Below are 23,970 nucleotides of genomic sequence, written 5' to 3' on the forward strand. Positions count from 1 at the left end.
TTGCATAAAATTTGTTTTGGGTATTGAGAACTTCAGACTCTAAGGAGTGGAAAGGCCAGGAATCTGCCTTCCTGTGCTATATTCAGATGGGGAAAAGTACATATGAAATGGAGATATTCATTTGCTTTCCAAAAACTTGTACTAATGATTTAGAGCAACTAACCAGATGTCTCGCTCTCAGTGAATTCCTCACTAAGTTCAACATGAAAGCCTTTTCTGATTATTTTTTTTTCATACAACATGGTGAAATCTGCCTTCTTTTGAAGCAGGGCTGTGACTTGAGGATTGTTTACCCAACACTTTTTGAAGAGATTACAGAAAGTCAAAATATCTTTTGTTGTAAACCTCACTTCAAGATAAATGTGGTTCGAAAAACGCCAGTTGTGCTATTCTTTGCCTTCTGTGGAAAAGGAGAAGAGTCAAATACTCCTTAAGAGTGTAGTGTTTCTCTTTGCAGGGTAGTACATTGCAAAGCGTATGTTGTGTTATTTTGGGGTTGGTCACCCACTTGCTGCAGTTGCCCAAATGAGCCAACTGTTTGAGATCTACCTTTTTCTTACTAAGTTGATTTATCTCCCCCCCACACACACACAACTTATCACTCTGATATTTTAGCTCATTGGCACTGTACAGCTACGGGCCACAAATATAACCCCACTTGAAAACAATGGATGAATAGCATATTGCAAAAGAGGAAATTCAACAGCCAACCAGTCTGGCCCTCAAAACACACGGTGTTTATCAGAATGAAATAAATCTCTCTTCTGCTTCCCAGCCATCACAGTGGCTGCTCTTAGGAGGAAATAACTCAGCTCCAAGCCAGGTGGTTGTATTGTCCGGACCAGAGGCTCCCAAACCTTGTGATAGCACCTGCCAGAGAAGTTTAAAAGTCGTCTTTGTTTCTGACCTCAAAACAAACCGGGTTGCTACAGATCAAATCTTGAATAATCTCTGCAAAGCTTGTCATCTGCTTTGAGATAGCAATAAAAAATGTACTGATTGTTATATATGTAGAGTAGAATCCTGCCTACTTTTCCCTAGGTTTATTTTCTGTGTAAGACTTTGAAAGGAATGAGAGCATGTTTTTGAACTAAGAAACCTTTAAAGGAAACAATTGTGGGGATTAAGGCTCTTGGAAATATGATGGCATTTTAATCAATGGTAGAACCTTTAGGGCTCATACATTAAGATGCTCGCTTTATGCTACAAAGATATATCTCAAATAATGTTATATATGGCTTGAAATGCTAGCAGGTTATTTTCAGGTAATGATTTCCACTCACATCTTTCTTTAAGGTGCAAACTATAATTATTTGCATAAAAGGGGGATAAATGTTCATTCCAGAGAAGTTACATTGAAGTCATATTAAAGTCATCGTGGTAACCCTTATAGCTTTATTTGCGTGATTTGATTATAATGTGGTTGGCATTTAATTCCCACATAGACTCTCCAGTCTTTATAGTTCAAGAAGCTTTGGTTTTGAAATGGCAGTGTCTCGCCTTCAGGTGTGCTTTTGTGTCACACTTATTTACCTAGCTATAATGGAGATAGAAGTAATTAGATTCCATTTCAAGTACCTTCTTGTTCTCTTGTTCATAGGAATAGATGATGGCTGGATCCTGGAGGGTTTGGATGTTCGGCTTTTTCATTGTTCCCTTCCCCACAAGTCAATTCCCTTTTACGTGTTAAGCAATACGATGTATTTTGTTTCAGTCTGATTACTCAGAGCATAAACAGTAGATTGCGTGTTTTTGCTCCTGTATCACGAAAGGAACAGAGTAAGATTTATTAGCATGAAACTTCATTTGATTCTACACTGAGATTTTTTTGTTGAAAACTCTTTTCTCGTTTGTGACTTTTCTTAAGGTGCTGGGAACCCAAATTGTGCAGTTGCAATTGTAATGGGCAAAACCAAAAACCCCTCAGCATCCAGGTAAGGATTCCTAGGAGATTCGAAGAGTTACCTAAAACTTGTTTCTTAGAGGAAATATTGTTAAGTGACATACCATTAATTGCCTTGGTCAGTTGGATGTGCGCATAAGTTCTATGGGAGCTGTAAACCTGCACACGTGTCTGTTACTGACCAAGGTTCTGTTTTGCTGCCAGTTGCTGATGACTGAAGCCTCTCAACCTTTTCGCTGCCACCAGCTTGTGTTGCCATGTGTCCCTCCCCGCATTGCGCTCACTCTGGTGTGCACAGCTGGATGATGAATTAGATCAGGAGATGTTATGGGGGTTCACTAACTTCATCTTGGTCACATTAGTTTTAGTCTGCATCAGTTGTTCAACCAGCAACTAATCTCTGTCTTACAATTTATTTCATAAGCGTAGTATATAAAACAATCAACAAGAAGAAGAATTGCTTGCTTAAATGATAATAAAATCAAAACTTGTCAGAGCTTCCCTGAACAGAATGAGTGCAAGTGACCCGTCAGGGACCTGAAGTTTTCTACTAAGTTTCTCACAAAGTTATCTGTAGGTATAGAAAGTAGCATTTGAAACATGGTATGTTTGTTACGAGAAGTTGTGTGAGCAGAGAGTGTTGCACATCTTTAACCATACCTATGCATTCCATTCCTATATGTGTAAATAGAATACTTCCCTCTTCTTGTTTAAAAAAAATACATGTTGTTTAACTGTTGTTACCGAACTAAAATAGCCTTTTACAAAAACATAGGCAAGTGATGAGTAAAATGCTCCGTGACTGGTTCCATTAAAACCACACAACTTGTAATAGGAAAGAATTGAAACATTTGTATCTCCAAGTTGGATTTTAGCCCAAATTCCACTGATTATCCTAAGTTTGTAGATTTGGCTAGGTTTCATTAAGAAGTAAACAGTAACTTGCTTATAGGATATAGGATGGTTTGTCCACCGGCTGTACAGGCATTGGCAATAACTTATGTAAGTTCAGCTCTTAGAAGCTGAATAGGAGTTCATGTAGTGGATTATGTGATGCTGCATGTGCTGGAACTGCAAACTAAACTCGGGGACCTAGGATGTCACTTCCAGTTCTGTGTGACTAACAACTGACCTTAAATATTCTGCAGGAATTTAAACATGGGGATTGTTTTGCTAAACTATAGGCAAGCCAAGATGATGATAAACATGTTTTGAGAACAAAAAAGAAAGTCAAGGGTGGGGGAACTGACTGGGTGATACAGAAGTACTTGCACAGAACTTGGTTGTGGTGCATTAGATGCCAGTAGGACATCTTAGCTTGTTGGCCGGTGATTCCAGGATGGTAGAAGCACTTGAGCCAGACTGCATGCAGGCAGGAGGGCTGTCATAGGTAGGGGGAAATTTCAACACGGGCTTTATGTGAATGCTAAATGGAGGATAGAAGATTAAAAAAGTGGAGGGAGGGGACAGAAGGGAGGCTCAAAGTTAATAATAACTTGCGCATTTTGTCTGGATCAGGTACAAGCAGCACAGTATGATCATTGTTCCCATGAACACTCCAGGGCTGAAGCTGATAAGACCCCTCTCAGTGTTTGGCTATCTGGGTAGGTGATAATATTTATCAGATCTTTTTGTATTAATTTGTTAGCGCTCTCAGAAGATGTAGTAATACTAATAAATATTGTATATTAAATAAATCAGTAAAATTTTTATGTTGCAGAAGGCCTGTATTGTTGTCTTCCGTTGTTTTACCGGGCTGTTGTTTTTTCTCTGTCCCTTTAGATGAGATCCATGGAGGACATTTTGAGATACACTTTAACAATGTGCGAGTACCTGTATCCAATATCATACTGGGTGAGTTTCAGGCATTAATTCTTTTTTAACACATACAGCAGTGAACCAAGTTTTATGAAGTGGTGGTTTCTTTTATGAATCGCCATATGTTATTGTAAACAGTGATGGTCAGTTGAGCCATGGACTCAAACACAAGTAAGAGGGAGCACACTCTACCAGTCTACCTGCTGCTTGAATTTAACTTGTGTGGAGCAGAAAGGTGATTGAAGGAAGCAGGGCAGCTGTAGCTGTCATGCGAAAATCACCTTCCTGAAGCAGGACAAAGCAGATACTGTCAGTCGGTGGCATTCATTCACCAAAACCAGTTCTTCTACACTTTACAGACTTTTAGAAAGAGCATTCTGCTGTAGTCTGTGGTCATCCGAGCCTGGGTGCCTGCAGACATAGCAGAACTGAAGAAAAGAAATGAAATGAAGGAATGAGGAGGCCAGCACAGTGACCTTGTGCAGGGAGAACTTTGCTCTACTTGTCTCACTTAGAATAAATGAGGATTTATAATACATTGCTGTCTTTATTTTTCTCAAAGAGCTTTTTCTCTTTAGTAGCCCAAGGACCCGGAAACCTCAAAGTCTTCCCGCAGATTCTCACACCAAATCTCATAGATGTATTTTTCAATGTAAGATTAACAAAATTTAAATTAAATTATGTAAGTCAAACTCTCTCATAAACCATCTTAGAGTGTACTTTGTGCTGTATTATTAACAGTGTGTCAATATAGATCTAGTTCGAGTAAACAAGCAAAACGGTTCTGCAAAATGAACTGTAAGAAGCTTGCTTGTAGCTGTGGTGCTACGAGGCCGCTTGTGCTCACACAGCTCCTTTCGAGCAGGAATCAAAGATTCTGCATGTGCTTGTTTTTCTTTCCAACCAGGTGAGGGCAGGGGCTTTGAAATAGCTCAAGGTCGGCTTGGGCCAGGCCGGATTCATCACTGCATGAGGTCCCTTGGTGCAGCTGAAGCCGCTTTAGAGATCTTGTGCCAGCGTGCCGCACAGAGAGAAACTTTCGGGAAGAAACTGCATAACCATGTAAGCATATTCCCTCGTTATCTCAGTTCACGTGCTCCAGCCACTACCTGTTGATTTTCCCACACAGAACCGAGTTACTCTCATAACAGACACTGAAATAGATGTGCCCCGACCTTGAATTCCTATTCATAGTGCCTCAGGTGGCAAAGGAGAAAATCACATTGTGTAGCTACCAGTTTTGACTATAGCATATATGGGATTTTTTTTCCTTGCAGTGAATTGGGTATCATTTGCTGGATTTGAATACATATTTTGCCACCATGTTTGTTGGGGTTTTTTGTCTGCTGTCATTGAGCAGTTTGGACAAGTATTTTTTCAGGCATACAGCTTATGTTTCTGTACTTACAATCTGAATTCCACAGTTCTGCATATTGAATTTGTCACTTGATAGCTCTGTTCATGATTACCAGAGGCACTCAAGAGTGGAAATTTGCCTAAAAGTTTACTTCTCTGGTCACGTATTTTTACTTACTTACAACCATACAGACCAGACCACAGCTCCATTGGGATTTTGGTCTTGTCTTGTTCTGGAATTGATGTACTGTTGCGTGAGAGAGAGCTTGCTAGAATCATAAAAAGATTCCAATCTGCCTTTTATAGGAGCGATCAGCATTTAGTAGTTGGCCTATCACATTTCAAGTGTTCCTCACTCTTTTCCAAAAGATAGGATGATTTTATTGGAAAAAACAAGTAAAGGCAACGGAAAGAGGAATCTGAATTAGTGTCTGGCACAGGTTAATAGAACATTGTTTGTGCAGATCCAGAGGGAGTAATCTTACATATATCTATTTTCCAGTCACGTCATTGCCAAACTTCCATTCATGACTATAGCCTAGAATTCACGAGAGTTGGGTGAGGCGCACTCTATTTCTCAGAAGCTCATTAAAGTAAAACTGACGTTTGATGCCACAGCAAGAGCTGGAGGGCAGCTGCAGAGCCAGTGTAAGCCCTCACAGCTCGGGCGGGGTAGCTAAGGGTGAGGCGATGCTGTTGGCTTTCTCAGGTGACAGGCTCACTGTCACCACCACCTCTTCTGGCACAAGCAAAGCCAAGCTCCCAGACTTTGCACTGAAGCAAGCGCTGCACGTTGGCTTGTGCCTCCTGCAGCTGCTGAGGCAGGAGGGTGCACCTGAGGCTGGCTCTGGCTCCAAACTGTTTTTGCATTGACAAGCATCACATTAACTTGTTTTTTCTGCTGTGGTTATGTTGGCTGCTGAGGAGAATTTGCTAAGAGGAGAAGGGAAGGGCTGTTAGAGACCTTGTTTGGATCAAGGGAGCTGACAGTTTATCATCACAGACAGATGCAGCAGCCACCACCCTGCAGCTGTTTGCTTGGGTGTGTAACATGCCACCAGTGTTTGAAGAGAACCAGAACTGATTCCTCTCTTCTTTCATCACCCCTTGATAAAGTTTTGTTACGGCAGGGCCTGTTACACCGAGAGAGGGTTGTGAGTCCTGGTAGCGGGTGAAGGACAGCAGGGAGTAAACATCAGGCTCTGAAGGGCTTCAGGAAAACAGGTAGCAGGCAGCAGGTCTGACCACAAAACGAGTCTTCACCAGAATCTGGACTTTTTCCCCCCTTTTCCTTTTTCCTGCCAGGAAAATAACAGCTCAATCTTTAGTATTTCTGTCAGTCAAGTGTTGTCTTCCCTCTTTTTCCTTGAATTACATTACACACGTCAAACCAGCTTTCATTTGCTCACGTGTGTCTCTAAATGGCGGAACGCACACACGCTGAGGAGCACAGGCCTCTTCCTCGGGGGAGGTTCGCCCAGACACGCCAGGCACCACCAAGTGACTTTGTGCTTGTTGGCTTTGGTTTCTGCAGGAAGTCATTGCCCACTGGATCGCCGAATGCCGCCTTAGCATAGAACAGGCTCGACTGCTTACGCTGAAAACAGCCAGCAAGATAGACATGTTCGGCAACAGAAAAGCAAGAAAAGAGGTAAATTTTTCTTTGCAGTATCTGTGCATTCAAACAGTTGAAATACCAACAGAAAACGTACTGCTAAAAGTTACATCCTTCTGTTTGTAGAGCATAGCTTCATGTTGAAAAGAGATGGCCTTGTCGTGACATTGCGAAGTACTCTCAATCAGAAACCTTGAGATCAGTCTGATAAAGTATTGAAAAATTAAAGTAGTTCAAATATTGCTCATTTGTCTCAGCACAATGAGATACTTCAGGGTGACTGTCTCTCCTGGCAGTAGTTTTACCTTATGCAGAGAACAGGAGAAGCAGAGTTCTCTTCCAGTCCAAAGAGGAAAGAATGTACTGTGAGACACCGATCTTCAGCAGAACTGTTAGGTAAACATTTTCACTTGCTTATGAAACAATTACTGATAACATGAGTTTTCTTTTTTAACTCCAGGTAGCCATGACCAAAGTGGTTGTCCCTCGAGCTGTGCTTAAAGTGATCGACTGTGCAATCCAAGTGTGCGGTGGAGCTGGAGTTTCCCAAGATTTTCCTTTGGCTTTAATGTGAGTAAGACAGGCTTATCTCTAGATTCTAAGCATTCCTTTTAAGATAATTTTATAACACCCAGTACATGCTGTTTCACCTCAAGTAGCCCAAAATCGTGGTCCCATATGCCTTTAAACTATAAAACTTAAACCAATTGCTTTTATAATTCAGTTCCAATGCAATTGCATAGCTTTACCTTTAAACACACACACAAATAAAGCTGGCACTGGACCGAAAATATGTCTTATCAGCAGCCCAGAGGATCTGTTCCTATATCCCTTCTGGCCTTGGGGAGAAGCAAATCTTCAGCATATCCAGCCCACACACATCTCAGCCCTGCCAGGATGATTTTTGTGCTGTACCTCTTGTGCAATAGCTCTTTTCAAAGAGACTATTGTTAAAAAGGTGGCTATAGCAAAAGCAGTGCTGAGAACTCCTGCTGTCAGACTGGCTTGCTGCTGCACTGGGATTAGAAATCAACCGCTGATTCAGCTCTTCCCACACAGGTTTGCTTATATACGGACCTTGCGCCTGGCAGATGGGCCCGATGAAGTTCATCTCTCCACAATTGCAAGGTGGGAACTGCTTGATCAGTCGAAGCGGCTGACTGCAAAAATCTAATGATGTCAGCATAAAGCTGTCTCACATGGATGGAAGATGTAGGAAAGATTTTCTTCAGTGCAACAATGTTGTTTAAGGTAAAATTGGATGAATACAGAAACTTGATCCTAGCTTATAGAATCACAGTATTATTTTGGTTGGAAAAGACTTTAAAGATCATTGAGTGAGTCCAACCAATAACCTAACACTGTCAAATCTATCTCTAAGCCATGTCCCTAAGAACCTCATCTACACATCTTTTAAACACCTCCGGGGATGGTGACTCCACCACTTCCCTGGGCAGCCTGTTCCAATGCTTCACAACCCTTTCCATGAAGAACTTTTTCCTAGTATCCAATCTAAACCTCCCCTGGCACAACTTGAGGCAATTTCATCCTATCATGTGTTACCTGGGAAAAAATGATGCAATTTATATTTTCTCACTCTGATTGTTAAATGTAACAGTTACAAGAGACTTGCTTTTAAAGGTTTGAAGAATGTGATTTATATACCGGAGTTTGTCTGGATTCTTAATAACACTAAATAAAATGTATCTTCTAACAGGCTTGAAGTGCTTTATTGGCTCTGAGCCAAAGTCCTCTTTATCCTTGTACTTTACGCAAAGCCATTTCACCCAATTTAGGCTATTGCAAGCTAGGATAAGCTTTTAATTATTAACTAGATGACAACTGAACACTTAAGAGTAATGCCTTTCTTTTCCCTTTCCAAAGCTCAGCCTCAGTCCAGCCCCACTTCTTCCCCAGGTTCCTGCTCTCCATTGCACTAAGGCTGCACTCAGTCCTTCCCCCACCTCCTCTCAGGTGAGGCTGGGGACAGGGTGTAGCAGTTGGAAACTACTCCTTGCTTCTCATTCCTCTGCTTTTTCCTTATAAATGTCTCTTTTCCCTTGCATCTTTCCTTCTGTGTCTCCTTTTGTGCATTTCCTCCTCACCCCAGCTGCTCCTTTCCTTAGTAAGTCTGAGCAGAGGTGGTGCCTTCCCCACTGAGGAGCTGAAGTTGCAGCGGGAACTAGCAGTGACCTGCACAGGGCAGTTTGTGGCCTCCTCTGCTGCCAAAATAGGCTCTGCTACCCTGTTTCCCTGAAAAGAAGATAGGGTCTTATATTAATTTTTTTCTCCAAAACTTATTACTTTTTTACATGTATAGCTGCCTGGACACTATTTAAATTGACTTTTTAAATGAATTGTAACTAAGACTTATTTTTGGAGTAGGGCTTATATTTCAAGCATCCTCAAAAATCCTGAAAAATCATGCTAGGGCTTATTTTTGGGGTAGGTCTTAGTTTTGGCAAAAGGGGGTATTTATGCCAAATACACCTTTGTGAAGTTCTCAAAGACCAGAGTTCTTCAGCTCTGCTTCTGTAACAATCCTCTTTTAACATCAGTTGCTTACAGAAGAACTAATTCATAGGGTTACAGAACCAGGCAGAACACAGTATGCTGCACTGGTAGTAGCTCTACTTCCTAGAAAGGTAGGACAGGCACTTTTCAGCTTAAGGATACAAGTGTTTCCTTTTTATTATACATGAACAAACCAACCTCCTTAGCACAGTGCAGGAGCATGGAGAGAAAAGGCCCTGCTTGGCTCTGTCTTCAGGATGAAGCTGCAACCTCTTCCATCCATGAGCCACAGCCAAGCATGCACCTGCAGAGCGTTCCAGCAAAGGCTGTGGAAGTCAGTCAGGGTGGCAGTTGTTCAGAGTACCTAAAACTGAAGGCTTTCTGCAAATAGGTTTCTTGCCTCGTATCAATTCATGATATGTAAAACCAAGATTATAATGTAATTGTTGTTTTTATTTCCATCCATTGTTGTTCCCTCTTGCTTTCTGCCAAGAATGTTTCCTAGAAAGTTGAGAATGTCATCAAGTCCATAGTCAAAGTGCACTTCCAACACAAAACTGCCTGTACAGTACTACTGCCCATGGTTTAGGAGTTCTGCTCCAGGCTGTCAAAACCTGCACCACACCTTTTTCTAAGCAGGAATGCCCAGGAACCCTACTTAGCCAGGCTGAAATTAAGGTCTCTGACCACCCTAATTTCCCATACCTTCAAAGAACAGCTACATAAGAACACCACCTTTATCTCATTAACAAGGCTCTTAATTCCCTTTATTTTAAAATTTTATGTACATATGAATGATCTGTATAATGTACACTCAATATAGAAAGTTTTTATATACTGGATAATGTATAGAACATTTCACAATTACACTAGTTTCTTACATAACATGTCAACTTTAAGGTTTTTTTTTTGCTGAAGCTTTGTCAATTTGGTCAAGCCAGTTATACATACAAATGTCTAATGCTGTTTGATTTCAGGAAGAAGATAATGTTAATGATTAAGGACATCAGTGAACTGGTGCAGGGACAAACCCCTTTGCAAGTCATGTTCAATGGGAGTGATCACATCAGACTGGGAAAAGAAGGGATGCCCTTTTTGGGGGCGGTGAGGTCGAAGTGATTTTAGCCCAATTCCTCTAGACTGTAGCTCAACTCCAGTCATGCTAATTCATAAAATAGAAAAACTAGGAAAGTTTGATTCACAGTCTTGTAAACAAATATAAAGGAACAAAATGTGCTTATGTACAACAAGAAAAAAAATCTTGTGTACCCATTTCAGCTGATCCACAGAGTGCTTTCTTGTGTTACAGTGTGATAGTTAGAATCACTGACTTTTTCCTAAAAAAAACAAAAACAAAACCCAAACAGTCATAGAAAAAGGAATAACACTGTCATTAAACACTTGGAAAGGCAGCAAGTTCACTTCTGTGTGTTAGAGGAAAGTGCCGTTCCTCATCACTGGCCAGTCTGCCTTTCTGTCTCTTCCACAAGCATTTCCAGTCCTTAGCTGACATCTCCCACTTCATGGTCTACCGGGGGTGGTACGTTGGGCATTACAGATGATGTCGTCCCTGCAGTAAGGTAACCAGCAACTCCAGGGCCTTTCAGGAAGAAAACAGAATGCTGGTGATTAGTTTTGATTTTAACGAGCAAATGAACAGCTTTATTCCCTCTGGTAACACTCAAATGCATCATCCAAGTCAACCAGACACCTTAAACAAAAACACAGAAGAGTTTTAGTTTACATTCTTTGGACTCTAGGAACATGAGGAATTAAGGCATCCTAGTCCACTAAGTGGAGTAGCTCATGGAGACCACTCTTGGACTTGCTCAGCATTTTTTTCATTTTGATGTGCCAAATGAGTTACAAAAATACCCCAGCCACCAGCACTATCCATCTCACCTTACACCACTGAAGTGGCAGGAAAGAGTGGGTGGCCTTCCTTTGCTAAGGACAGGACCTGCTGCAGATGTGACAGGACTTCAGGCATGCATTCCACTACTGGGCTCCACCTTTATGCTTTCAGTGTTGCAAAGGCTTTCCCAGCTACATATTTAAAGGAAGCTCAATGGGCTGCCCCATAAACAAGCAAAACTGCCTTATGCTTGTCTAGGCAGCTCTTTGGGCCATGAGTTAGAAAAAGTGACAGCATTCTTGGGATACAGAAGCTCTTCATATCAGTGCTAGAGAAATCCTTACCATTAATAAATCTGTGCTGATCACTATAAGGGTGGTCAGTTTTACACTACAGACAAAAGCACCTCTCAAAGCCTGGAGTTTAAAATTTAGTCATACAGAAACTTTCAACAAATGCAATAAAAACAACTCATGTTGCAGCATGAGGTTTTCAACAGCAAAACATACCAGACTGACTGTAGAAAACTGCCACCCTCAACATCTTCCTCCATCAATACAGTGACAACTTGGTATTGGACCTTCAACCTACACTGTGGATCTTCAACATGGTAAGTTCTAGGGGGTCCTTTACTCTCCCCTCCTTAAGTCATCCTCACCAAGTTCTCCTGAATTTACTCTCTCTTCATGCCCCACCCTCCCTTCTCACACTAGAGCCTGGGGCCAGAACATGGTTTGTCTTGTGCAGACAGTCCTACACTACTATTGCAAGTAGGAGAGCAAGGCAAGCGGTGCCTTCGGTGAAAGCAGCTGCGTGGCTGCAGGAGAGGACTTCTCTTTGCCAGCCCATCAGTGGTACCTGCCAAGAGCCAGACACACTTTTACATGTCCTACTCCAAAAATGCCACTGGTTCCCTAACCCCTCAAACTTTTCCATTATGGAGGATCCCTAACATACTTCAGCAGTTTAGTTCCTCTGTAGTACCAGCCACTGCAGTTGTTAGTTTTCTGCTCCTGTGTGCTTGAAGAAGGCAAGTTGATCAGCATTTTGCAGTTTGGGACCACGCATTTGTTACAGTTCTATGACATGCATCTGTTACTCGGAATGCAGCGAGTGCAGCGTGCATTGTTGCAAGAAGGTATCTACCTGCTTTAGAGAGCTACACAGAAGTTAGCAAGCTGCCTGGCAGAGCAGATCTAAAGCCCACTTCGCAGGTGAAGGGGACTGCTGCCAGTTAGAAGGGAAGGAGAAGAGACACCTGAGGGAAGAGAAATAAGCAAGGGAAGTTTCAAGGGAAGTGCAAATAGCAAAGCAATTTGAAGCAAGAGATAAGGCAGAATACAAGATAAGGCAGGTTAAAAACAAAGCTTGTAGTTTGGTTTCCGTCTAACATTTTGCATTTGTACAGCATCTTCATTCTACATTTGCAAGCACTTAAACATGAGGCAATTTAAATGCAGCACAGGCCTTACTGCAATTGGATAGCTATATTTTCCCCAGTCTCAAGCCCCACCATGTCTGGTATAGCTTTAGTTCTTAGCCAGTAATCTTCCAGCATTTACTGTACACTTCTAATTTATAGTATTTCTGAAATACCAAGGAAATTTGGTACCAACTGAATCAAGTGTTCAAGTGTTCTTCGTCAAAGTGGCATTAGATGGTACAATAAACAGAAAACTCCTGCTCAGTGCTGAAGCACAGAGCCTTTCTCATGTGGAAAAATGCATCAAGTGCTGCAATGTACCTACTCTCAAAATATTAAGCATTTGCTTCTAGAATGTTTAATTCCCAACTCAAAAGACCCTTCCTTCACTTTCTCAAAATACATGCTAGTTATCTTGCACAAAAAGGTTTCCCGTCTATATGGCCATCTGATTTAGACCTCATTAATTCAGTTATGCTCAAAAGCTTTACCAAGATTCTTAAGTCAGGTTAGATGAGAAAGCTCCATGCAGCACATACGTGTTTATATTGACCTGTCAAAAAGGACTTAAAAACCTTACGCAAGAGGCTAAACTTTTAAGAACAAGTGATTTTTCAGCTGATGGCCATCAGTCAGGAGTTTGCAGCATGTTTTGCTTTAGCCAAAGTTTGCTACACTGTCATTACATTACTTGCTATATCTGAAAACCCGTTTTCTGTGATACCAAAGTTTCGGACTGTGATACAGCAGAATGTAGTCATTAAAGATATGTCTGTCAAGTGCTGCACATGAGCATGGGAAGGACCAGAACTTCATGTGCTATGATGTAGCTGTTCTAGGATAATGGCCACGCCATGCCACTACCAGCAAGGAAGTTCCCTGTGTGTGCGCACAGCACGCATGGCCAGAATGCTCTGCTACACTGTGAAGGGCACTGAGGTGGCACCCTGGGCTGCCATTTCAACCTTAGTGGCACCAAGAGGGGACTCAACCGGGGGGGCACCACAGGTGTGTATATGTCTGTGCTGCAAGTTCCGAACACAGGCACCATGAGGTTGTTCCCGCCAGACAAGGACCCAGCCAGCACACTGGGTCTGGCAGAACACAGGCTCACACTCTAAGCTGCTAACATTGAACCTGCTCCAATACTACAACTGTGCGCCCAGCACTAAAGCAGCATCATTGACATGGCACAATTAATGCCAACAGTCCAAGTGATTTTGAAGAGAGTTTACTCCTCTGCCCAACTTTGGAAAACAATTTGTTCTACAACTAACGCAGACTGATCCCGAGAAAGCATGGAAAGTTTCCATCCTTCATTAGTTCTGACTACATGTCTGCTTCATCACTGCAGGTTACTTTCAAGAATTCCTGCTGTCCATATTCCATTGCTCTGATATTTTAGAAGTAGGTACAGCAAAGACTACCCAGAAAAATATATTCTCAACCACAGAAGAGTTTGTCTTTTGATAAGTGTTTTGAAAATTTGCTGTATTTTTACAGCATTGAATGCTCAGGCCACATGATGGCACTAGATCCTGAGGATAAACAGTATCTCCAGAGTCAAGTCGGACAATTAAATAACAGTTCAGTACAATTCAGGACATAAATGGGAAAGGGTTGCTCACCTGTGAGGTATCCTGCTGTTTGTGTCTCAGAAATGAACAAGTCATGTTTCTGATCCTTGAAGGCACTCCACACAGAAGAACGGGACAGAATTTCATTTACCTACAGTATTTGAAGAGATTAACGGAGTGAGGAAGTGACCTTTCTAGTGTTCTAGAGGAATAAACTCATTTTCTAGAACCAAACCATTCTGAAGGGATTACCAACTAGCAAGGCAGTAGTTTAGGCTATGATACAGTATCACACATTTCCAAGGAGACTGTAGCAACTTGCTTTTCCATGTGGATTGTGCAGCTGAACACAATGCAGAATGCTCATAAAGAAGTAATTTATCAGCTTGACTTTCTCCCTTATTCCCCAGTTAGGTGACAAGGAAAAGAAACCCTGCAAGCAGCCACTTGCTCTGCATCTAGAGCTGAGGTAGAACACTACTTTCCCTGTACTACAGAAGACAGGGCCACCTTACTGGAAAGACCTATGCCTGGTTTCACCCCTCTTGAAAAAGCTTTCATCACAAGCCTAAGAGAAAAGCACCAAGAACTAACACACAGTTACCAGGACAAATTTTACCAACTTGAATATACTGCCATAACATTTCTGCAGTTGTCTACAACAGTATTTATCCAGCCAACAAAAGAGCTATTTGCATTTCTGACAAGTTCTAGGGGCTCTGAGTAGAAGCCTACTAGTACACAGAGCAGTTCTGCACTTGGGATTTGTCTCTTTTCTCAGTGCTCTGCACATGCATTGAATCAGTGACTTCTCCACAAGAAAGAGATGGATTTGTTCCAACCCATAATGACTTTGTAGTTCCAGGATGTTAATATTTTAGGTGTAATAACACACATCACAGCCATAAGATTAAACAAAGGATGTTCAGAGTTTGATCTTCGAAGTGCACAAAGTCCAGTTAAGGCCTTCCTTGGCAGTACTTACCTGTTCTCCATACTGCAGGCTGCGAGACATGGATTTCAGAGTTTTAACAATCTGAGCTTTTGTTGCAGATGGGCTTTCCAGGTTCTCAAGACCAACACCTTCAAGCAGCTTTAGAAGGTAAGGGACCAAATCTGCTTTCAAAGCCTGCAAATAAACCCAAATGAGTTGTCTTAACAGGGACTAGGAAGTGCCATGCAGGTGTTTTACATTACTGGCATTAGTATGAACCAAAAGTGCCAACAGCTGTTACTAAGTATGTTTAGCCACTCACTTTTTCCTGAGCTGTACAAATACAAGAGAAACCAAGGATACTGTCCAGCAGTTCTGCTCCATCTAGGTGTAAACTCAGTTGAATTAGCTGGCATCCCTACGTTATGCTTTCTCAGCAGACATAAGCCAACACCACCCTGTGCATTAAGCTTCAATGCTGGGGTAATGGCCTTGCAGGGGTCTGCATTTTGGATAAAGGGCTGACTGTTGACTTCAATGTGAAAAGCACAGTAGTTAGATGGCTTCTGGGAAGCCTCCTGGACACTGAAGCTGAATCGTACCTGTGCCCTTATGAAGAGTTTAGACACTTAAATGTATAAATATGACATTTTTACAGTCTGAGAATGTACTACTTACTTGGGCCACTAAGTCATTTTGTTCCTTCTGAAACATTCGATTAAGTGCTTCACAAGCTACACCAATTACATCCGATCTCTTTTTCATTCCATTCATGAGAGGGCTAATGGTCTCCAGTGATGCCATTGCTCGAACACAAAGCTACAGAGACAGAAACATCCAGAGTGCTTTATTTTATGCTAAGCTTGGCAGTTATGGCAGATATGGTCAGGCAAGATGATACATTTTTGCTGTCTTTAATCTATCAATTCCTCCTTAATTAGCCATAAGTCCCTAATCATCTGGTACACAATATTTATAGTTAGAATAATGCCCTTCTAAGAACACTACTAAACAATGCAGATAACTCCAGTTATGTTTTTTTTCTCCCCTTGAGCACTTCAACGATTCATTACCTCATTGTCAGACAATATGTGCATGACACGAATGGCACTTTTAGGAATGGCGTTGTTCTTGTGATTCATAGCTTGGATTATCTTGTGCAGATGACCAAGGGGAGGAACTTGATCAGCCAGCTGAGGCTGGGCACTGAACAGGCACACAGTTGCTGTGGTAATGGTTTCTAAAGTCTCCCCCTGCAGAAAACCAAAGAACAGCAGAAAGTATTAACTCAGTAAAGCCTTATGTATCACCATCATAGCAAACATTTCTCACTTGTTCTGCATTATAGATTTTTCCCTAATGCCTTTAGCACATCACTTTGCTTTGGAAATGTGCAAGTTAGTCTCCCACGCTGCAAGTCTAACCAAGAATCTGTCAGAACACTGTTTAAAATTCAGTTTTTTTAATATCATTAAGTTACTGACTTGACCATTGCTGTCATCCAACCTGTAACAAATCAGTTCTACTGCATGACACTAGTTGTTAGGTGGCAGCCTTGTATAGGCCACATAGTTTACACCAGAGTGGGAAGTTAGTTTTGCAGAAGGACACCAAAAGTGTTAAGAGCTGAAAACTTCTAGGCAGTGTAGGACAAGTGCCATTTCCTTAGGTTGGTCATTCATGGAATAATTAAAGATAATTCACTTGTTAGGCTGCATCTCTACCACAAAATAAGCCTCTAAGACTTACTGAACCTAGTTCTGTGGCTTCAGGGACTTTAAAAGCACTATGTTCAGAAGTTGCCTAAACAGATCTACATGCGTTTACAGGGAATCAGAAAGCAGACCAAAAATAGTCATTCCTGTTGGGAAGAATGTGTGAGAACCTAAGTTAGATACTAAAAGACTAGTAGCTTAAGACTGCTAAACAAATTCAAAGAGCAGAATCACAAAAATCATCTTACATGGGGGTTATTTTTCTCCAGTAGTTCAGTAAACTTCTCCAACAGTGCAATGAGAAATTCTCTTGGTTTCCGTAAAACCCAGGCCGGCTGGGCAATAAAAATCCTTAGGAAGACTCCCCCCACTGAAAGTTCACCTTCTGCCTCGCCATACACCACTGCAAAGTCTTCAGGCAGCTGTTGAATTGTAAAGCAGAAGGAGTTATTGGCAAGTGTACTTGCGAGAGCTGCAACTGTATCTCTAACATCATGACTCTAAGAGCTAAGGGTCACTGAACTGAAGGCTCTGAAACGGAGCTGTGCAAGACCAAGAAGCACGTCATCTTGAAGAAACATGCAGTAAGAAGTAAGAGTAGAAAGAGCAGTGCCAGCAGTACTACTACGTGAACTTTTCTCTCAAACACCACAGTAACTGCGTCTACAACTACACTAGGGGTAAACACTAGTTCAAAAAGCACCAGCAAGAAGGCTGGTAAAAGAGCCCTTTCCTCGCTTGCTTGCACATTTCAGGGAAAGACTTCTCATCAATCCAGGGAAGTTTCCAGTTTTCACCTGCATCAAAATAGCCATCCTGGATGAGCTTAGAACTTGTTTTAGTGCTCAACTTGACCACTGTTGGGAGAAGTCATGCCTGGCCTTTCACAAATACTGGGAAATACTACAGACTGAAACATCTGATGGACCTGGTATGACAGAATGGCTCAGGAGAATAATTTTTGAAACTCTGAGTTTTACTAACATTCCTGAATATTTCCTAAGGGCACATTTACTACATCTTTGTAATAAATGACAGGACTTTTTCCAGCAAACCGGTATCTTCCTTTCTTGCTGACTTTTGATAAGTTTTAGAATGACCTGAACTATCAGAAGATTCAGAGCATTACTGGTGAAACCACTGCCAATAAAGTGTCTGTTTTCAAGGTACAAGATGTAAAGAAAGCATCAATTCAACCTTAAAACAGTTATGTTAGCACAGCAGTGAGTTCCTGTTGGTACTTTAAGAGGAAAGCCTGTCAGAGATTTACATACATGCACATATTATCAACTGGTCTGTATCTCCCTGGACGCACCCAGAGCAGAAACAGTATGCTTTTACCTTCCAGTTAGTGTCAGGGTTGTCCCTCTGAAGTTTAAAGTGCCTTTAAAAAGAAAGTAAGTTTCAGTGAGCAGTAGAAGAAGCAGTTGTCTTCCCTACTTGATACCTCAGTCTCCCTCCATCACTGCGACGTAGTTCCAGTTCCTAAAGCCCATTTTCTCCTCATTGTAACCCCCTCCTAAATCTTATAGCAGTGAGCAAATACCTGGACTGTGCACAAACCACACTGTGATACTGAGTTTCAGGTACAATATACAATCAGGGAACAAGTTTCTTTTCACAGAAGTCTGACTCGCAAGGATTCTACATTTTACAGGCAGAGCTCTGACTGTTCTTCTAGAGCAACTCTGGTTTACTAGCACTGAAACAGCATCTCAGTTAAGGATATACTTAGTCAGAAGGTCTCCACATACTCAAGCATCATTTCTCGAACTGTTGTTGATACTCTCTCCCTGGAGCTGTCATTCCAAATCAACTCAGGATTTTCATGAGTTCCCTCAAAGATATGAACAGCAGCTTCAGAGTTGTCTCTCATGGCATCCATGAAGACTCCAGGTAAAAATTTCATTAATGTAATTCTAACCTGGAAAGGATGAACGAATTTGACATTTAGTATACCATAAGACGACCTGACAGAAAAATAGAGAAACTCCAGGAAGTCCAATTATTTGTAGTGTGAAAATGCCAACTGCTAGAACACAATGCCACAAAATAAAGCAGTGCTGTCATTTTAAACAGCAATAGCCAATGACAGGTCTGAAATCTAGGTATCTAGTATTAAAGTAATTACAAACCAAAGTGCTTACAGTAGTTACGATAAATACAACTGCTTCCAGAAGTCTGCTTCCAGATTCAAAATTAACGGTTTTGAAAAAGCCAGATTGCTCTTCACATGAATGTCACAATCACAGAAGAGGTTTTTGGTTTTTTGTTCTGTCTTTATAGATAGGTAGCTAATATCACAATAGGAGTTCCAACAATAGCCCTTAAGATTCTTACCTTTGGCCCCATCAATTTATCTGCTGTCATTTTGGCAAAGAGCTCTGCTGTTTGGGCCCGGACCTGTGGATGAGTCGAGTTGCAAAACATATCTAGTAAGTAGATTAAAGCACCTGTACAAAGAGATAGGAAAACAGTCAAATTATTTTCTGGTCATGAGTAGTATGAATTCACCAATTCCACATTGATCACTCTAAAGGGAAAAGTAAGATTTGGCCACTGTATTTACTTTAAGTCCAGTGTTGCAGAAGTATTTGCTATAGGTGTAGCACTGTACCTTTTGCCATGGCCTCTTTAATTATTTTTGTGCTAGATGTCAAAGCATACAAAGTTTCAAGGACAAGCTGCCGACCTGTCAAAAGAAAAAGTATTAAGAATTTTGTGCCGTATAGGTTATAACTAATCAAAGATGAATTGATACAGCTTTCTGTTAAGCTCAGTTTAAAACTGCAATGAAGTCCATGACAACTGCAAGCTTAGGAACTTCTGGCTAATTCAGTTAATTAAGTAATGTCAAACCAATCATATGTTCTAGTATAGCAGAACTTCTTAATTACATGTTTACTACTTAAATTCCCTAAAAGAATTAGCCAATGAAATACTACACAATTCAAAGACAATTTGAATACTTGCAGCTCATGTTTCAGCTCACACATTGAAGACAAACAGGTTACATATAAATCCCCACTGAAATGCTGGTTTTAACCTGTAGCTCAGTAGTAAGCTCAGCCAGCTGCATTCTAATTAATTTCTGAGTTGGCAGCCCTTTGCATCGCAAGACCACAAATTATACAGTACATACTTGAAGGTAAGGAATGCAGGAGTGCCAGCAAGTTAGCAAGAACCATTGCCTCAGCAATATTGTTGACACATTCTTGGTTACTTGTTACTATGTTCACAACCTGTAAATGATCAGAAACAACACAATTATATTCCAGCTGTTAGGCCACCATCCAGAAAGTGCAGTATATGATGAAATCTGTCACCTCTCGGGCCAATATAGCTAATATTTACAGTGTTGACTCCTGCCACCAAACCGCCTTTTAACCTCAGGGAAGAAAGGAGAAAAGACACAGGCAAGAAGCTATCACTTGTTCCTCCAAGGAAGAACCGACACCTTGGAACCCCAATCTTGATACTTTTTAGGTGTTACTCTAACAGTTACATGATCAGATTTGCTTATGCTGATTATTGTTTTGGGGTTTGGTTTTTCTGGGGGGAGAGGGGGGTGGTGAAGAAGTGTTTTCTTTTGTTTTTTTACCTCCAGAGCCAACTGCTGCACCTGGCCAGCTCCATGAACACGCAGAAGGGAGAATATCAACTTAAAGTGACCTATGCATTCACATTCAGAACCTGCAAGAGACCAAATAAGTTGTTCTCTCCACGTACAAAGCATTCACCGAAGTCCATCCCAAGCCCACATTTCACTATACAGAGAAGTGAAGACTACATGTCTGCAGACAGTCTGCCACAGTAGTCAGAACAGCTCCCATAGGACAGCACTTGCTACAGAATTAGAAAATTACGAAATCCTGTCTGTTAATCAAGCTTCCACAAAGTCTCAGCTCAACAATATTTCAAAACTAGAAGACGCTTCCTCTGTCTAAGGCAAGTAACTGAGCTAGTTCTTGAACCACCTAGTTACCTGCATTCTTAGAATACAACTAAGCAAGTTCAGTTATTTTATTTATCATTGATCATCAGTACTTCTTGGCTTCAAAAACACTTGCCCTGTCTGATTCTCCCAGCTCAGAGCAGGGTTGCTACCTGCAGCAGCAACAGCTGCCTTCAAGGTTAAAATTGCCAAATACAGAGAATCCAGTCTGAGAACCACCTAATCAGCTGTTACTACAAGCCAAAATAGCAGCATGAGTTGTTTTTACAGCTAACATAAATACAGAAGAAAAACATCCTAATTATACATCTCAGGCTTTTCTAGTCTGTACACTAATATCTGCACATAAATCTTTGCTGGTATTAGCTGCCCACTCTCAGTAACATCAATAACAAATACTCAGCCCAAGCAGTATCTCTTTTTGATCTAAGGAAGTTTAAATATCAATAAAGATCCAAAGAATTACAGAAAGTTTCATCCAACAGGTTTAAGTCTTCCTGATAACAGCAGGCCAGAATTAGAGTTAAACCCCAATGTTTCAGAGAACAAATAGATAAGGTTAGGATTTCACACAAAACTTTAATATATCTACTGATAATGTTTTCCAGGAAAAAACAACAAAAGGATAAGCTTATATGGCTTAGCAACAACGCTGAAGTCTGTTAGCCAACAACACACGCTTCCTTCTCACTGGAACATAAAAATACTACAGAGGTTCTCCACAAGAAAGCCTACCAGGGAAGTTCAGTTTTAAGCCTACCTGGGTTGTGTTTTATCACGTTTCTCAGAGCCTCCAGGGCCATTTCAACTCTCCGTAGCCGATCTCCATGTTGATTGGACTCTACTTTCCCAGTCTGTGTTATTGCCATCAGCGTATGAAGGTACTGTGCTTGGGAACCTATGTAATCCAAGAGGCTTGCAGCAAATGCTTTAGGAAGCTTTAAATTAGAGATGAGAGCATTTTTAGCTGTGTGATGCAACAATATTCACACTACAAGAAAGTGTATCCAAATAACTCTTCCCGCTTGTCACATATCCCTTTTTTCCAGACAGGAAACACTTTACTATAATCACTGTAACATTAACCCTATTTACATTCAAACATACATCCTTAGAAAGCTGCCACTGCTTCAACAGCACTCTTAAGGTTTATGTTTGTCCATACATATAGATGGACAGCAAAGGCACTAAGCAGAATCACTACCTCCTGAAACTACTGAATCAACCTGAGCATTTGCAGTGCAATCTTGTAAAGACATTAACAACATCTGAAGCAGCACATCTTATGACAAACTCATCGTTCTTTTTAATTTTTTAGGCTCCAATAGAGAGATCTCATAACATGCTGATCACATTGAAGGAAATTTCCATAAGATCTTGTATTTTCTCCATTGTGTTTGCACTGACAGATAGATAAAGAGGAAGAAACGACATTCCAAATACCAGTTTCAACAGGAAGGTTTTAGCTCACCTCTAGTTGGAAGGTAGGGACCTCATTGTAGACTCTAACAAAAATCTCTCCCACAATAAGTTCCTTTGCATGGTCACTGAAGACAAAGTCAGATCCATAGCTCTTGTCACAATCACCCTTTAAGTAGAAATAAACAGCATGAGCTCAGATAGAAGAAAAAAACCTTGTAGAAAGTGTAAAGCTATAACCAGATAATGAAACAGACAATACTTGAACAGAAAACTTAAAGCTTTAGGAAAAGTCAGAAGCTCAAGGCAGACTGAAACATTACAAGAAACAAACTCTTAGTTTTGTTTTCTTTTTAAGACTACTGGAGAAAGCAACTTAAGAGTAGACAACAATGAATACTTGTATTAACTATGCCACTATATTACCAGTGGATGTAGCAAAACATGAAACAGTTTAAAAAAATAAAAACAGTAGTGGAATTTAAAGTAAAGAGTATCTTACTCTCTTAATCATGCTTTCTTGTTGAGATTCCAAAAACTCAAGTAATTCAGCTCTTGTCCCATTGTTCCAGATCAAGTAGGGGTTCTCTGTGTTACTGTTCAGCATCTTCAGAGTCTAAGAAATAAGGAATTTACATGATGTAACACATTTACAACAGTTTTGGATTATTACATGCAGTAAGTAGCATGCTTCATGACTTTAGTTAATCCAATCTCATCAACAGCTACACCAATTTCATAAGCAACTTTAAAGTCTCAAGTTTCCCACATACTGGAAAAACAGTATGTGTAAGTTTTTTGGTATCATAAAACCTGTATTTAATTTTTCCTCATTCTGCTTCAAGCCACACTTAGTTCAGATTTTCCTTTTATTTCTGACAGTATCTTTGTAAATGACATCCTTGACACCACTTTAGAAGTTTAGCCTTTGCTCTCGATCATCATTATATCCTTAAGCCTTCAATTAACTCAACTTCTCTGCTCTGATATTCATTTTGCAAATATTACTTCTACAGATTATTACTCTTGTACATAGTGTTTGAGGTTAAAATAGTTTATTTTCTCTGCAGTTACTCCAACTGGAAAGAAAAATAAAGATTGCAGTGCTGTTCTCTGTATCAGGTTGGTCTAAGAGAGTTCAGTGTTTTCAAAGTAACCAGGTACTCCTTCCTTAAATCCCTAGAGAAAGTTTTGCCCAACAGAAGCGTACCTCAGTAGGACTGACCACAGCGAGTTTCCTTGCAATATAGGGTGTCAACATGCCAGCCAAGCTTTTCCTGATCGCTGGGTTTTCAGGTGTAGCTTGTTCTTCAGAGAGATACCCTCCAAGGCGACTCAAGGCCAGGAGACTGAGCTTAGCAAGGCTGTTTGCTACCTCCTGAAAAACACAGTTATAAAACACTTGGAGCTTACTGAAGAAATATCAGAATAGCCAGAAAGAGTTGTCCCACACTTCTGTACCAGAATTAATAGAACTGGTATTCTCTATTTATCTGCATCACTAATTATGCACTGATGTGTAATAAAACACTAAGTGCTGCAGACAGCACAGTGTGATCGCTGTGTTGTGGGCTTAATAAAAGCAGCAAGATAGGAGCACTGATAAGCAGGAAAAACTGGGGCACAAAGGTGAGCTGAAAGCTACAGAAGGTATTCAGTGTAATAGCTTCTGATCTGACAACAGTTCCTGCTAGCACAGTCAAATATCAGCATAATAAGCCTTTCATGATGGTAACAAGAGTTAATAACTACAACAGACTGTTGAAAGCTCATCTCATGCAGTAGCTGCGGAAGAAATGCCATACTTAGGGGGTCACCATTTAAGAAAATGGAAATGTGAAGCCACTTACATTGCTGTGGGGCAAAGGGACAATATGGTCCTAAAG

General features: G+C 40.9%; 2 protein-coding genes across 3 annotated transcripts in view; one reads left to right on the forward strand and one right to left on the reverse strand.

The window, feature by feature from the left end:
* ACAD11 (acyl-CoA dehydrogenase family member 11) overlaps positions 1–8,408 on the forward strand; it is a 30,213-nt gene extending 21,805 nt beyond the window's left edge. Inside the window, exons 14-20 of the mRNA XM_080338888.1 lie at positions 1,868–1,934; positions 3,422–3,507; positions 3,686–3,757; positions 4,629–4,783; positions 6,612–6,728; positions 7,153–7,262; positions 7,752–8,408. Coding sequence (XP_080195014.1) covers positions 1,868–1,934; positions 3,422–3,507; positions 3,686–3,757; positions 4,629–4,783; positions 6,612–6,728; positions 7,153–7,262; positions 7,752–7,866 — 722 coding nt within the window. The 3' untranslated portion in view covers positions 7,867–8,408. The remainder of the gene's footprint in view (positions 1–1,867; positions 1,935–3,421; positions 3,508–3,685; positions 3,758–4,628; positions 4,784–6,611; positions 6,729–7,152; positions 7,263–7,751) is intronic.
* Positions 8,409–9,958: 1,550 nt separating this feature from the next.
* The window catches only part of DNAJC13 (DnaJ heat shock protein family (Hsp40) member C13), a 55,734-nt gene continuing 41,722 nt past the window's right edge, over positions 9,959–23,970 (reverse strand). For both annotated transcript variants that reach the window (XM_080364266.1, XM_080364265.1), the window contains 16 exons: positions 23,295–23,462; positions 22,587–22,700; positions 22,137–22,253; positions 21,426–21,603; positions 20,312–20,403; positions 19,853–19,952; positions 19,328–19,402; positions 19,051–19,163; positions 18,465–18,634; positions 18,052–18,094; positions 16,959–17,132; positions 16,069–16,248; positions 15,674–15,814; positions 15,047–15,190; positions 14,113–14,212; positions 9,959–10,806 (listed from right to left, as the gene is read on the reverse strand). In XM_080364266.1, the coding sequence (XP_080220392.1) occupies positions 10,709–10,806; positions 14,113–14,212; positions 15,047–15,190; positions 15,674–15,814; positions 16,069–16,248; positions 16,959–17,132; positions 18,052–18,094; positions 18,465–18,634; positions 19,051–19,163; positions 19,328–19,402; positions 19,853–19,952; positions 20,312–20,403; positions 21,426–21,603; positions 22,137–22,253; positions 22,587–22,700; positions 23,295–23,462 (2,007 nt within the window). In that variant the 3' untranslated portion in view covers positions 9,959–10,708. The remainder of the gene's footprint in view (positions 10,807–14,112; positions 14,213–15,046; positions 15,191–15,673; positions 15,815–16,068; positions 16,249–16,958; positions 17,133–18,051; positions 18,095–18,464; positions 18,635–19,050; positions 19,164–19,327; positions 19,403–19,852; positions 19,953–20,311; positions 20,404–21,425; positions 21,604–22,136; positions 22,254–22,586; positions 22,701–23,294; positions 23,463–23,970) is intronic.

This window comes from Nesoenas mayeri, assembly GCF_963082525.1.
Source record: "Nesoenas mayeri genome assembly, chromosome: 2".
NCBI classification, from domain to species: domain Eukaryota; kingdom Metazoa; phylum Chordata; class Aves; order Columbiformes; family Columbidae; genus Nesoenas; species Nesoenas mayeri.